Below are 13550 nucleotides of genomic sequence, written 5' to 3'. Positions count from 1 at the left end.
AACAGTTAAACTTGTGAGACTCATTCATTTAATAATCACATTCATTGTTTTATGACCTCACTTAGGATGCAAAATAAACTTTGGTGGTAGAGAATCTTAAAAGCCTATGAAGTCCAGAAATTACACGCCTTCCGCCAGATCTGTATGGGATCTATTTCCAGATTTGCCAGTTACTATCTGGAGCTTTGGACAAATTACTTAATCCTTCCAAGTTACCTCACCTGTAAAGGAAGCAGTTGGGTTGGCCAAAAAGTTCGTTCGGGTTTTTCCATAACATCTTACACAAAAACCCGAACGAACTTTTTGGCCAACCCAGTATAATCTCTATAGGTCAATAGGGTGCCGGCAGAGTGTCCTGCATTCAGTAGCAGACTCAGTCACTGGGGGCTGCCACTCTCTCCTTTTTGGCTGTACCATCCTGTGCCAAAGGACATACATGCTAATTTCTGATATTTTTTTTCCAAACTAGCCACCGCCTTCCCAGACACTTCCTTCTGAAGTTGTTTGTCCAGTGCCAAATAACGGGTCCTGAGCAATTCTCAGAGAGACTAGAAAGTATTTTTGTTAAACTGCAAATGAATTCAGTAGTATTTGTTAATAGTCCTCTTAGAGTTTACTGAATATATTAGCTGATTAACCAATTATGATTTGTACCTGAGCACAGAAATAATTTGTTTTATTTGTTTAATAAAAATAAATATTGGGGTTTGAAATATCAATTGTATTTGATGCTTAAAAATGAAAGGTGGCAGATCAAATATATTACAAAAGCAGCAAGCACTTCTGGGAACGCTAATCAATCAGCTCTCACACTTTTCTCTCTGTTTCAACTCCCATCGTGACCATGTATTGCCTGTGTATCACCTGCACACCACCTTCTGTTCGGGGGCAGTGTGGCAGAAAGGTAAAGGGCACTGGCTCCAGGGCAGATTTCCTGGGTCTAAATCCCAGCTCTGCTAAGCCACCTGTGTGACTTTAGGTGATCTCTGGTGCCTCAGTTTCCACATCTGTAAAATGGGGTCAAACAGGTTAACACTGGTAAAGCCCTTAGCAGGGTACATAGGATGCCTACTGAGGGCTGTGAAGGAAACCAGAATGTGTCACCCCAAAATTTGCCTCTTTGATATACAAATATTATTTTGAATTGAAGGTAATTAAGAAACACTAAATGCAGATAAAGCTCCCCCCTTTTGTGCCTAAGTTCAGGAAATAAATTCTCCTTTTAATAAAGACAGAAGCTTAGCCCAGAGATAGTACTAGAGGAATCTGCATATAAACCTCATTAAACTAGCCCTTATCTCCTAGTTACTCCTTCACCATTTACTACCTCTAGCCCAAACCTCTTTGTCTTATCAATTCTTCACAAATTTACTGTTTCTTTGTCTGAAAGGTCTAAATGCTTCCTCCTCTGGTCACTTCCTTGGATCTTCATTCTCTTGCAAAGGCTCCCATGCACATGTAAAAATTTTTTTTTAAATGTGTATGCTTTTCTCCTGTTAATCTGTTTTTGTCGGTTTAATTTTCAGACCCAGCTAGGAACCCTAAGAGGGTCTAGGAAAACTTTTTCCTCCCTTACAGCTGTTACAGAGGGCTATCCATAAGGTGGGCTATTACTAATATATTAACTTAATATTGCTACTTAAATGCCCATGAGCTGAGGGCTTACTACATTTACTAGTCTGCAAGTAGGAACTGGGTCTCACAATCTTTACATCCCTTCAGCACTGGCAGGCAGTAAAAAAATTATCTAATTTTTACTCTTAATGCTAATAAAGGATCTAATTATGCACATACATTTTAAAAATTGTTCATGAATAAGCCAGGAAACAATTTCCAAATGAGCTTGGATGTTCCCCCTTTCTACTCTCAAAGCATCGCAGGCCCAGTTTCCGTGCATCCCTGTGCAACAGACGTGGCCTTCCCAGCCCTCCCTCCAGGCTCCCCTCCCCCCCACGCAGCCCAGCCTGGTTTAGCAGAAGGGGAAGTTGGCAGCGTTCAAAGCTGGTTAACACTCTACTGAGCAGCTCTGTTGATTTAGCATTATGATTATTGACCCTCTGCCCAGCCAATAGCCTGAGGCCGAAGTTTCTGTGTGTGAAAAGAAGAGCTGACAGACTGCGGGCCGCCGGTGCCAGACAGACTCCAGTGCTGTTCTTTGCAGGGTCCCTCCATCCGCGTCTGCCTTAAGCAACCAACTGTGAGCCTTGGCAGCCTGCCCTCCAGTGACCGAGGCTGACATCCATGTGCTGCTTTCTGCGGTGTCCCCTTCTTCCCCGCCCAGGAGCCACTGTCCCCGCACTTGTATATAACAGGGATCTCACTGCAACTACCACTTCCTATCTTTCTGTCCAGAGAGACAACACGAGTCTAGACATCTAAACAAGCCACCCGTTTTTGATTTTCTGGATGACAGCAAATGTACAGATTACTGGCTCTGACTAAGAAGGTGGCAATCAGACGTCTCTTGGTCCATTGGGGAATAAACGCACATAAAACAGTGAGTGGCCTTTATACCTATAATCATTAACTCCCAGGTTTTTATTTTTTTATTTTTCTTGCCCTAAAATGTTTTGAGTTCAGTAAGACTATGAGGCTGTTGCCATTCATGTAAGATGAATAGACTCTACAGTATCCTATGTAAAGGATGCTGTGGAGAAAATGAACTTCGATCAGGACTCTGATGATACCAGCAGGCGACATTTTGGGAGCACTGCTCAGGGCGCTCTGCCTAGTGCATGATCTGATTGACATTTGATAACAGTTCTGTGAAGTAAATGCTATTATTAGTCCCTTCTTCCAGATAAGACAACTGGGAGATTAAGAGGCTACAGGTGGTAAGGAACAGAGCTGGGGAATCTGAACCCAGGGGGGTTGACCCATGCCATACTCTCAACCCTATGCCCTGTGTCATTATTGACCGGCTCTGTGGGCTACCAAGACGTTGGGGGAGAGAGGATGCACATCTCCTGCCCTCATCTCGTCACTGCGCTGCAAGGATGTAATAAAATCCCAGCAATAAGCATAACATGGTTGTTCATGAAATCAGCTGGGTTGGCATAGTGCAGTCCACAGGTCAAATCCAGTCTGCCCTCTTTTTCTGTATGGCCTGTGAGCTAAGAATGGTTTTCATATTTTTAAATAATTGAAAAAAAATCAAAAGAAAAATAATAGTTTGTATCATGAAAATTATGTGAACGTCAAATTTTGGTGTCTGTAAATAAAATTTTGTGTTTCATCACTAAAATATTTGTGGGCATTTGTTTTCTGTCTTGTTATGTAGGTATCTACATAATATCCTTGATTTTGCCTCTTGACCCTTTATGGAAAAAGCTTGTTAACCCCTGGTGTAAATTATCTTGATTATACGTTTTGTGGCAGTACAAAAGTTACATAAAAACATTAAAAGAGAAACGAAGGAATTTATCAGCTCTGAGCTCTGGTGAGAGATGGTTTTTCTGCCTCCAAATGTCAGACAGGAATTTCTCTCTTTTCCTCCCATCCCTCCCTTATTTGCTTTTTCCCCCATCACGCTTAAGCCCAAGATAATGCAATTTTGGGACTGGAAGAATCCTGAAGATTATCTAATCCAAAAGTTCCTAGTGCTTTGGAATATACAGAGATGTAAAATAAAATATATTTTTTTAATGGACACCCACCTAGGACTGTCCTATTTATAATTTGCTCTATAAGGGCAATGGCCACCTACAAACACAAGCAAACAAATCTAACCTCTCCCTCACCAATGTGTCATCTACCACTGTCGTCATTCTGTAAAAATAAATGAATTAATTAAAAAACTATGAAGGAAGCAAGGAAATGCTCACAGAGTACAAGATGCTCTTTTAAAATGAAAACAAATAACTTTTTTTCATAAAAAATCTCTACACTGTTCTTATTTTCTTCATTTCCCTTAGTCTGACGAAAGTCTACACAGATATGACTTTGTGAAGCACTAAACTAGGCATGACTGCCCCCTCTCTCTGCCCCCACCCCCTCTGGCTGGCCACTATTTGCTTAATGTCGTATTGCAGCATGGTTTTCTGTTTGAGAGGTGACAGCAAGTTAATCTCATACTGCATAAGGCACGCTGATGAATTAATTTTTAAAAATCGGACGCATCTTTCAAGAACCAATGCCTTTTGACACACACACAAACACACAAACCCCTGCCACAAATGCCACAAATGGTAGAAAGTTCCAACTTCAGACCCACAGGTGGAGACACATGTTGGGGGATGGGGCCGCTTAGTTTGCATGCCTGGTTTGCCTGGGCAGAGGACCAGGTCTTTCAGATAATATCTTTGAAAATACTGTTTAAAAAAAATAAAACGTAGCTTGTATACGAAACTCAGCTCTCCCATTTTCATTTGATAATCAGTGAATCAGCACTTAATAGGATTTTACCTGTTAACTGACAATTGAACCAGGCACTTCAGGGTTCTGGTTGATCTTTCCAGAATGTGCTGCTTCAGATGGGAGTAAATCTCCTGGGAGAAGCTGCCCTTAGCCCTTGTCCATGTGGAGAATGACCACATGCCTTTCACCACTTCCACAAGCTGTTACTTGGCTATAACTACACCAATTGTCAATGGCAAATCTAAAGTGCATTTAAAGGTTTTACGTTTTTCCGTTTTGGTTCTGGGAGGGTTGTTAAGAGTTCTTAGAACCCTGACACTTAATCACAGAAATGTAAGACATTTTAAGGAAAAATCCATTTTGTATCCACGAACTTAAAAGTATGAAAGAAAGAAGAAGCTGTATCCGTGAACTGAAAAGGATGAAAGAAAGAAGAAGCTGAGGGTCACCCATAAGACAAGGCCACTTTTCCAAATGGAAGCCTTCTTTGGATTCTAGGGAAGATTCTGATGTCACATTATCTGGAAATATGGACACTGCTTGAGTAGCGATAGTATTCTGAAGGAAAGCAGAAAAAACAGGCTCACTCATATGAGAGTTAATCCAGAAAGACAGTTGCTGAAATAACTTCATACGTGTCCTCTCCTTGTGAACACCAGAATAAGATGATGGATAAAGAATTTTAAAAGTATCAACTCACAAGACAAGTAAAATAGGTGAGAAGACAAAACAAGATGAAAAGTGTCAATTAATTTTTGGCAGATGGAGGTGAGTGGAATCTTCAAGTCAAGTGGGGTGGTACATTTATGAGTACATTGGCACATAGTCTCTGTTCCAATAAAAGATAAGATATAAAAATAGAAAATAAAACAGACAGACTCAAAAAACAAGATGCATGTTTCCGGTGAGCAAAATGCCATGGCACCATACAGCAGTGGGCGAGGACGAAGCCTTAGGTGGCTGGACTGAGTCTGAAGCCTACTGTGGTACCCGGAAGGCTGGGTCCTGTACAGAACAGGGAGCATGAACCAAGAAACACCATTTTGGGGCTTCCCTGGCGGCGCAGCGGTTGAGAGTCTGCCTGCCGATGCAGGGGACACGGGTTCGTGCCCCGGTCCGGGAGGATCCCACATGCCGCGGAGCGGCTGGGCCCGTGAGCCATGGCCGCTGAGCCTGGGCGGCCGGGGCCTGTGCTCCGCGGCCTGTGCCCCGCAACGGGAGGGGCCACAGCAGTGGGGGGCCCGCGTACCGCAAAAAAAAAAAAAAAAAAAAAAAAAAGAAACACCATTTTAACACTATTTGGATTGGGGTCCTGGAGGACTCCCAAGAGAGGCAGCCCTGAAAAGCTTGGCACACACTGAGGAGAAAGAGAAAAGAAACAACAAAAGTTGGAACAGAGCTGTGGTAGCCAGCCTCCAAGATGGCCCCAGTGATACCTCGTCCCGGTGTCTATGCTCTTGTGTGGTCCCCTCCCACACTGAACCAAGGTTGGTCTGTATAACCAAATAGAAGGAGGAGGCAGATGTGATGTTATGTCACTTCTGAGAATAAGTCATAAAAAGACATGGTGCCGTCTGCCCTCTCTCTTGGATTACTTGCCTTAGGAAGCCAGCTGCCTTGATAAGTCAAGGAGCCTTAGGAAGAGGCCCATACATTGAGGAACGATCCCGTGAATGACCTATTTTCAAGCTTCTCTTCCAACTCTGTCAAGCCTTAGATGACTACTGCTCCAGTCTATAGCTTGACTGCAGCTCCATGGGAGACTGAGTCAGCACCAACCAGCTAAGCTGCTCCCAGATCCCTGACCCTCAGAAAACGTATGAGATAACCAGTGTTTGATGCCTGAAAGTGCAATATTGTAGGATGACTTGTTAGGCAGCAATAAATAATACAGGGGCCAACTAAAAGTGCAAGTTTCTTGGAAATGATGAAGGAGAAATTCAAGAAATCGTCCTAGAAAATAGGACAAAAGGAAGAGAGGTGAATAATAAGAAAAAAGCTAAGGTTTGAAGATCAATCCAGGATGCCCAGTATCTGTCCAATAGGAGTTTCAGAAAGATCAAAGAGAGAAGATAGAAAGGAGGAAATTATTAAAAAAATAATGACAAGAAACAATTTTCTCAAGTGAAAAAAATAAATTTTCAGATTGATAGGGCCTACGAAATGTCTTCCTCTCACAAACACACACATCCGAGGCACATTATCATAACAATACAGAACACTGGGAACCAAGATCCTAGGAGTAAACAGGCAACAAGAAACAGTCGCATACAAAGATCTTGGAGTCGAAAAGGCATTGGATGTGTCAACAGCAAGACCACGCGGGACATATGGCTAGAGGCCTTCGGAATTCTGAGGGAAATTGATTTTCAACCCACACTTTATACTCACCAAATGATACATAAGTTTGAAAGGACACAGACATTTTCAGATGTGTAAGGAACAAAAATATTACCTTCCAGGCACATTTTCATAGTAAACTACAGGAAGATGTGCTCCACCAAAAAAGAGAATTAAGTCAGGAAAAGGGAAAGATATGGGATCCAGGAGAGAGACCTAACTCAGAATGACAGTCTCAGATGACGATGGTACACCTGACCCAGACTGGAACCAGAGGATTGGGGCCCCAAGGGGACACCAAGGAAACAAGAAACTTGTCTGACGAGTGAGACAGTAGGAAATTTGAAGACTTCGGGAAAAACAAAAGTTTGTCCAAGAAAGTCTACAAACATGAAAAGTAGTGGCTCAGCAGTGGACAAAAGTTCCAAAATCACGCACTACTGATTTAACCAAAAGTTACGAAACAAGCGTGTTGAGAAGATTTGAGGAAAAGGAGGGAGGTGGGTCATGGGAGAGTCCTCCCCTACCAATCTGCGAGTCAATAGATAATGTCAAAAGTGGCAAACTGAGGAGTAACTCTATAAGCCCGTTTTTCAGAAACATGGAGGTGAATAAATGGAAGAAATAGACACAAGAATTGAAAGTGCTTGCCTCTGTGGAGGGGAACCTGGGAGAGGTAACCAGAACAGGGACTTTGTTTTTGTTCTGTCTTTCATATTACAAGTATTTTATCATTATTATTTTTTACTATCTGCATACTTTATGTTGCTAAAAATTAATAGTAAAAAAATAAAGTTCACCCAGAACAATAAAAAAGCAAGCTCACCTCAAAAACAGAAAATTTCCTGTTCCTTTATATTTAAGGTTCTATAATTTATTGTGTTCTCAAACAAAGAAGCATTCTAAGTTCATATTAAGTGATGTTTTCCTTCAATTTGGAAAACTACCAATTTAGTTCTGACTTCCCGGTAGAAAAAAAATACAGTCAGAATAAACACAGGAAAATTTTAAGAAAAATGATTCAGACACATGATGAAGAACCCTCAAGCTGACAATTCTCTGAGACAAAAATAAATCTGGAGGCTGCCTGAGAGCCCAGTTGCTGGTAGTGGAGACCTACGTTCTCTCTCGTTATAAATCATGGAATATTAAGACCGCAAGAGGACTTAGGGTCAGCCATCTCATACCGATTCTGAGGTTGGTCCAGATTTTATCTAGAGCCCGGAACTTCTAATTTTCCCTTGGCTGGAGGAGCTGACTGCGTTTTGGAGAGACTGCAAACTTCATGCACAGAGACGGTGCTGCCCACAAGCTCTCCTGCCCACAAACCTGCAGGCTCACCATAGAGTAGGAGAACTCTTTATGGCTGAAGTGCGCTCAGGCACAATTCCTGGCTTAGGTTGGTCACCCCTATGAAAATGTCTTCTCCGTTACAGTGGATAGTAGATGCCGTCCAATTAACATTTTGATTAGGGTTGGACATAAGCCAATAAATCATGACTATAACTCCCTAGAAAGCATACGAAGAGAACCTGATACCCTGAATTTGCTTTTGAAGACGTATAATATAAATCTTTTGGAGGGTTTGTTGCATTTGTTATGATTAGCATCCTTATTCGAGAGCACCAATTCAAATCTAATTGTGATTCAGAAAGATCTCTCTCTCTCGTTTCATGGTACTACAACTAAAGTTTAGGATAACAGCTCTCAACTTTTAGTAGCTATAAATTACCTGGAGCTCCAGGTAGGCATGCTTCTCCCAGGATCCCTTCCTCACGAGTAAGTCTGAGGGCCTGGCACCTGCATTTGAAACAAGCAGCCCAGAAGACTGGGTTCCCCAGACCACACTTTGAGAATCTCCTCAGCATATCAAGCATGAAGCAGGAACTGAGACTCATCTGGAAAACTATTATACTAACCCCTGCGCTATTTATGAAATAATGAAAACAGCATTTATTTATTTATTTTTGGCGGTACGCGGGCCTCTCACCGTTGTGGCCTCTCCCGTTGCGGAGCACAGGCTCCGGACGCGCAGGCCCAGCGGCCACGGCTCACGGGCCCAGCCGCTCCGAGGCATGTGGGATCGTCCCGGACCGGGGCACGAACCCGCGTCCCCTGCATCAGCAGGCGGACTCTCAACCACTGTGCCACCAGGGGAGCCCGAGCATTTATTTTTAAAAATAGAAGATGGTTGGGATTAATTACCAACCCTAAATAAATGCCCCAAATTGCATTACGTCACTTCCTCTATTAAAATGGTTTGTTCCTCAGCACGATACCGATACCCATCAGCAAGATGTATGAGGCTCTTTGTAGTCTGGTCCCTCTATTTCTTTTCCACACGGTCCTTCTTTGGCCTGAATGCGCACTTCTCACCACCCCTGACCCTGCTTGGCCAAGTTTTGCTCATCCGGGAGCAGGTCAAAGTTTACTTCTTTCTGGAAGACGACTTCCCTAAATCCTCTAGGTAGTTAGTGGCTCTCTCCTCTGTTTTGTGCATAACTGCTCTCATATTACATGTCTAATTGCATTGTAAGTATTTGTTTACATGTCTTCCTCTATCACCTGACAAACCTTCTCATAGGAAGCCACACTTTACTCGTCTCTGTGTTTCTGGCAGTGGGGACAGTTCCTAGGGCAGGTCTGGGGGGGGAGGAGCAGTTCTCCCAGGGGAGAAATTGTCTCCTTAGCTGTGGCACATGACATAAGGGGCCCCTTTGCTTATAAACGAGGCCCTCTAGACACACCAGAATGGTGGGAGTGGTCCATATGTATGGAAAGGTGAAAAGAGTAATGTAACAAACACCCCTTCGCCTACCACCCAGAGTAAGAAATACCACACTACAAATACAGTTGGAGTCCCCTTTGTTCTCTGAATCCTCAATTAAGTTTGTTCTATGAAACTGTCTTATTCTGGGGAAAATTGAACAAGTGGCTCTCTATCCTGCTCTGATCCACGAATGGAACAAGAGCAGTGGAAACTGAGATGCTTGGGAGATTTAGTCTTTAGCAAGCACGGGAAATCAGAAGAAGAAGCTACCAAGAAAATGCAGACCCCAGGAATTTGCAGAAGTCTTGGGCAGAACTTGGACTTCCCATGGATTTGAGATGGCATTCAAAGAATTTCAAGCGGTTTTAAACCTCAAAGGATAGGGTACTCCTAGATGGCACTGGGGCTACAATCACACACAGTAGATGCTCAATAAATGTTGACCAGATGAAAGACAGATTGCAGGTTGCTAAATACATAAAGATGGTACATAAAATTGGTGGTAGGGGTAATTTATATAACTATATAAAATATATAACTATAATTATAGTCATGAAGGAAGGTTAAAAATGAAACTGGGCAAATATCAAGAGTAATACAATGTTTCACAGCTCTGAAAACAGACCATGGAGAGATAAGCATGGGAATATAATGATGACAGCTAGGGTGAGACATCCTACAAAAATAAGTAAGAAAGTGTCAGTTATGTCTCTGGAAAAACAAACGTGGATATTTTAGACATTTTAATGACTGACTGAATATCTCTTCCCATCCACATGACTAATGCCAAGTAAATAAAATCTTAGGAGCAGATAAATGAGAAAGCCACGGGAGAATTAGCCAGAGTCCTTAGGATTAGCACTGGGGGAAAAAAATCCATTAGCTGGCACAGTGTAGTATTATAAATAGGAGGGGCACTAAGAGAAGAATAAATGCATGAGCTGGAAAGCAGAGTAAGAGGAAAAGGCAAAGACGAGAGAAAAGCTGGGTCAGAGGGTAGAGATTTCATTCTATGCTATATCATTTTTGATTAGAAGATGAGAAATTCTGCGTAATGGTGATATGTTTTGCAGGAATACAGAAGGATATGATAAACGGATTTTTAAAGTTAATTCTGTGTTTCAGAGTGAAAAGTACAAGTAGGCAAAAATAACATAATTTAGAATGCAAACAATTGAAGTTCGGATCACTAAGTTTCTAACTGTTAAGCATCAGATACGTTTTGGAGCTCTCTGAGATGATTCTGTTTGCACACCAGGAATTCCTAATGTTTGCTTTGCTTTTCTCTTACTATTAAAAATATCTCTGTGTTGTTGCTGAAATAAAGTTTGCTTGTTCAGAGCAGAGGCATCTAGATAGCTTGCTTCACTGTTAGTTTTGGGATGAAGACTACAGAAAGAACAACAAAAGTGCATTTAAATTAGTTTTCTTAGGACAGAGATATAATCGGTATCACATCCTAATAAGAAAGGCAGTGTTTTTACATGACATCTTTTCAAATGTGTGATTGCATTTAGAGAACCCTAAAAGGGGTTTAGTTATTCTGGCAAATTCAGAATAATTATGTATATAATGTATATATATATACTCACACAATTTATACACAACACGTATGTATATATATATATATATATATATGCAGACAAGTAAAATGGTGCAGCTGTCTCTTAATAGGACTTTGGCAGTCAGGGTTCATGAGAGCTGCAGTGCCGTGGGCTGTGCTATAGTCATTATACAATGTTGCTATTCAGTCACATTCAGGTTTTTCAAAAGTCATTTACTCTGGGAGTTTGAATGTGTATTTTTTTTTTTTTTTTTTTTTTGGTGGTACGCGGGCCTCCGTCTGTCGTGGCCTCTCCCGCTGCGGAGCACAGGCTCCGGACGCGCAGGCCCAGCGGCCACGGCTCACGGGCCCAGCCGCTCCGCGGCACGTGGGATCCTCCCAGACCGGGGCGCGAACCCGGTTCCCCTTCATCGGCGGGCGGACGCGCAACCACTGCGCCACCAGGGAAGCCCCTTGAATGTGTATTCTAATGGATGAATGTGGCTATCACAGCAGCCCTGAGAGCATCTCCTGCCCTCCGGCAAGCACAGTCTTGTTCGCAGAAACACGCTGCCCAATGGAACAAGCAAAGCCAGTAATGTCCAAAATAATGTTTAACTCGAAGGCCTCCAGATATTTTTTTAAACATTCTTTTTGACGTGGACCATTTTTAAAGTTCTTATTGAATTTGTTACAATGCTGCTTCTGTGTTGTTTTGGCCTTTTGGCCGCGAGGCATGTGGGATCTTAGCTCCCTGACCAGGGATCAAACCCGCACCCCCGGAATTGGAAGGTGAAGTCCCAACCACTGGACCGCCAGGGAAGTCCCCAGGCCTCCAAATTTTAATACTTCGTCTCCGAAGAAAAATACTGAGGTCCCATCAGAGACTGCACTGATCAAGTCTTTTTTACAAGCACACTTTTCTTGAACAATGATCTCTGCTATTGAATTCAGTTGCTGAAACCACAAGTTTCATTTCTGAATCTTCGCATGGTAAATACACTGCTAGATGACATATTGATAATTTTTCACAATTTACAGCTTCCTCGGAAAAAGGGAAGAAAGCCCCACAATTCACCATCATGTAGTGATGTAGTGCACAACAAGTATTATTTTTTTTCTGTCTGATATCAGCTTTTTCTACAGCCCTAATCTATAAACTGTGGTCCTTGGCATAAATACCCAAATAAAACAGGGCTATAGCCAAGAAAACAATGTGGTTAAAATCAAGACACCCTGTTGCAAATGTTTAAAACTAGCAACTATGCCTTCATAACCTGCACACGGGCTGCTTGGTGAGTACCATGCTTACGAATTGCTCCGTTACAAAAGGAGCAAAGTGGGTGAGGTAGCAAGTCACGTCACTAATCCATATATGACGATTAAAAAAAAGTCTCATTTTGACCCAGGGTTGTTGGGAAACATGAAATATTCTAAGTCTAATTTCTAGATAACTGGAGTTTATGCCTCGAAGTGCCCAAACTTTGATCATCTGTCATTGTATTACACACTCCTCTGCCTTTGTAAATAGATTTTAAGTGGCATAATCTTCCTTCTCTAAACACTATTGCTGCCACTGTCAACATTTTCATATCCTAATGGATTCTTGGCAAGTCACTGATAATTAAGTAATATTTGTTGATTGATGGTATTACATGTATAGAGAGATTTGCATCTATATCATTTGACTACAACATAGTATATGGCTTCAGGTGTTAAATATCCTTTTTTTTTTTGAGGAAGGATTTTTTTTGTGTGGTATCAGCATTCTGCCTTTCCTTCTTTCTGCTGTTGGTTTGCTGCCTGTAGCTGTCTGTATTTCTTGCTGCATTTCTAATTGTTTCATATGTGTTATTAAGAAATCAGGTAACTAGAGTTTGGTAGAATTGCTTACAAATTCAGAATAAAAAGACTCTGGGTAAAGTCTGAAGGCCTCAGCTGTAAACAAAGTTCAGGAGATTTGTAGTCTTGTCCAGGTTTTTTATTATCTTCTAGATAATTGAAATTGCTAGGTAAGGGTGGTGTTTATATAACTGATAAGTGAATGTTACATTTTTATTAAATAAAATATATACAGTCATATTTTACATATCCTCTTATTTCTAAAAATGTTTGGTTGTGGTACAATATACATAACATAAAATTTACCATTTTAACCATTTTTAAGTGTCAGTTCAGTAGCGTTAAGTGCATTCACATAGAGCAGTCAATCTCCAGAATTCTTTTTATCTTGCAAAATTGGAATGCTATACCCATCAAACAACAGCTTCCTGTCCCCCCACCCCAGTCCCCGACAGCCATCATTTTTTCTGTCACTATGAATTTGACAACTCTATGGACCCCATATTAGTGGATGCACAAATGACGTGTCTTTTTGTGACTGACTGATTTCACTTAGCATAATGTCCTCAAGGTTCATCCATGTTGTAACATGTAAACACTCTCTTATTTGCTTCATCATAATTAAAAGTTTAATATCAGAAGAGTAGTACAAACATCTGTCATTGAAAGCCAAGGTCACGAAATGCATACCTGCCTACA

The 13550-nt window shown here is 41.6% G+C and overlaps 1 protein-coding gene across 1 annotated transcript in view; it reads right to left on the bottom strand.

Moving 5' to 3' along the window:
- The window catches only part of COL4A3 (collagen type IV alpha 3 chain), an 86074-nt gene extending 82307 nt beyond the window's left edge, over positions 1-3767 (bottom strand). The window contains exon 1 of the mRNA XM_055079438.1: positions 3741-3767. Within this exon, the coding sequence (XP_054935413.1) occupies positions 3741-3767 (27 nt within the window). The remainder of the gene's footprint in view (positions 1-3740) is intronic.
- Positions 3768-13550: the final 9783 nt, after the last annotated feature.

This window comes from Physeter macrocephalus, chromosome 2 (assembly GCF_002837175.3).
Source record: "Physeter macrocephalus isolate SW-GA chromosome 2, ASM283717v5, whole genome shotgun sequence".
Classification (NCBI taxonomy): Eukaryota; Metazoa; Chordata; class Mammalia; order Artiodactyla; family Physeteridae; genus Physeter; species Physeter macrocephalus.
Note: the sequence above shows the minus strand (reverse complement) of the source record. Positions and strands in the feature narration are given on the sequence as shown.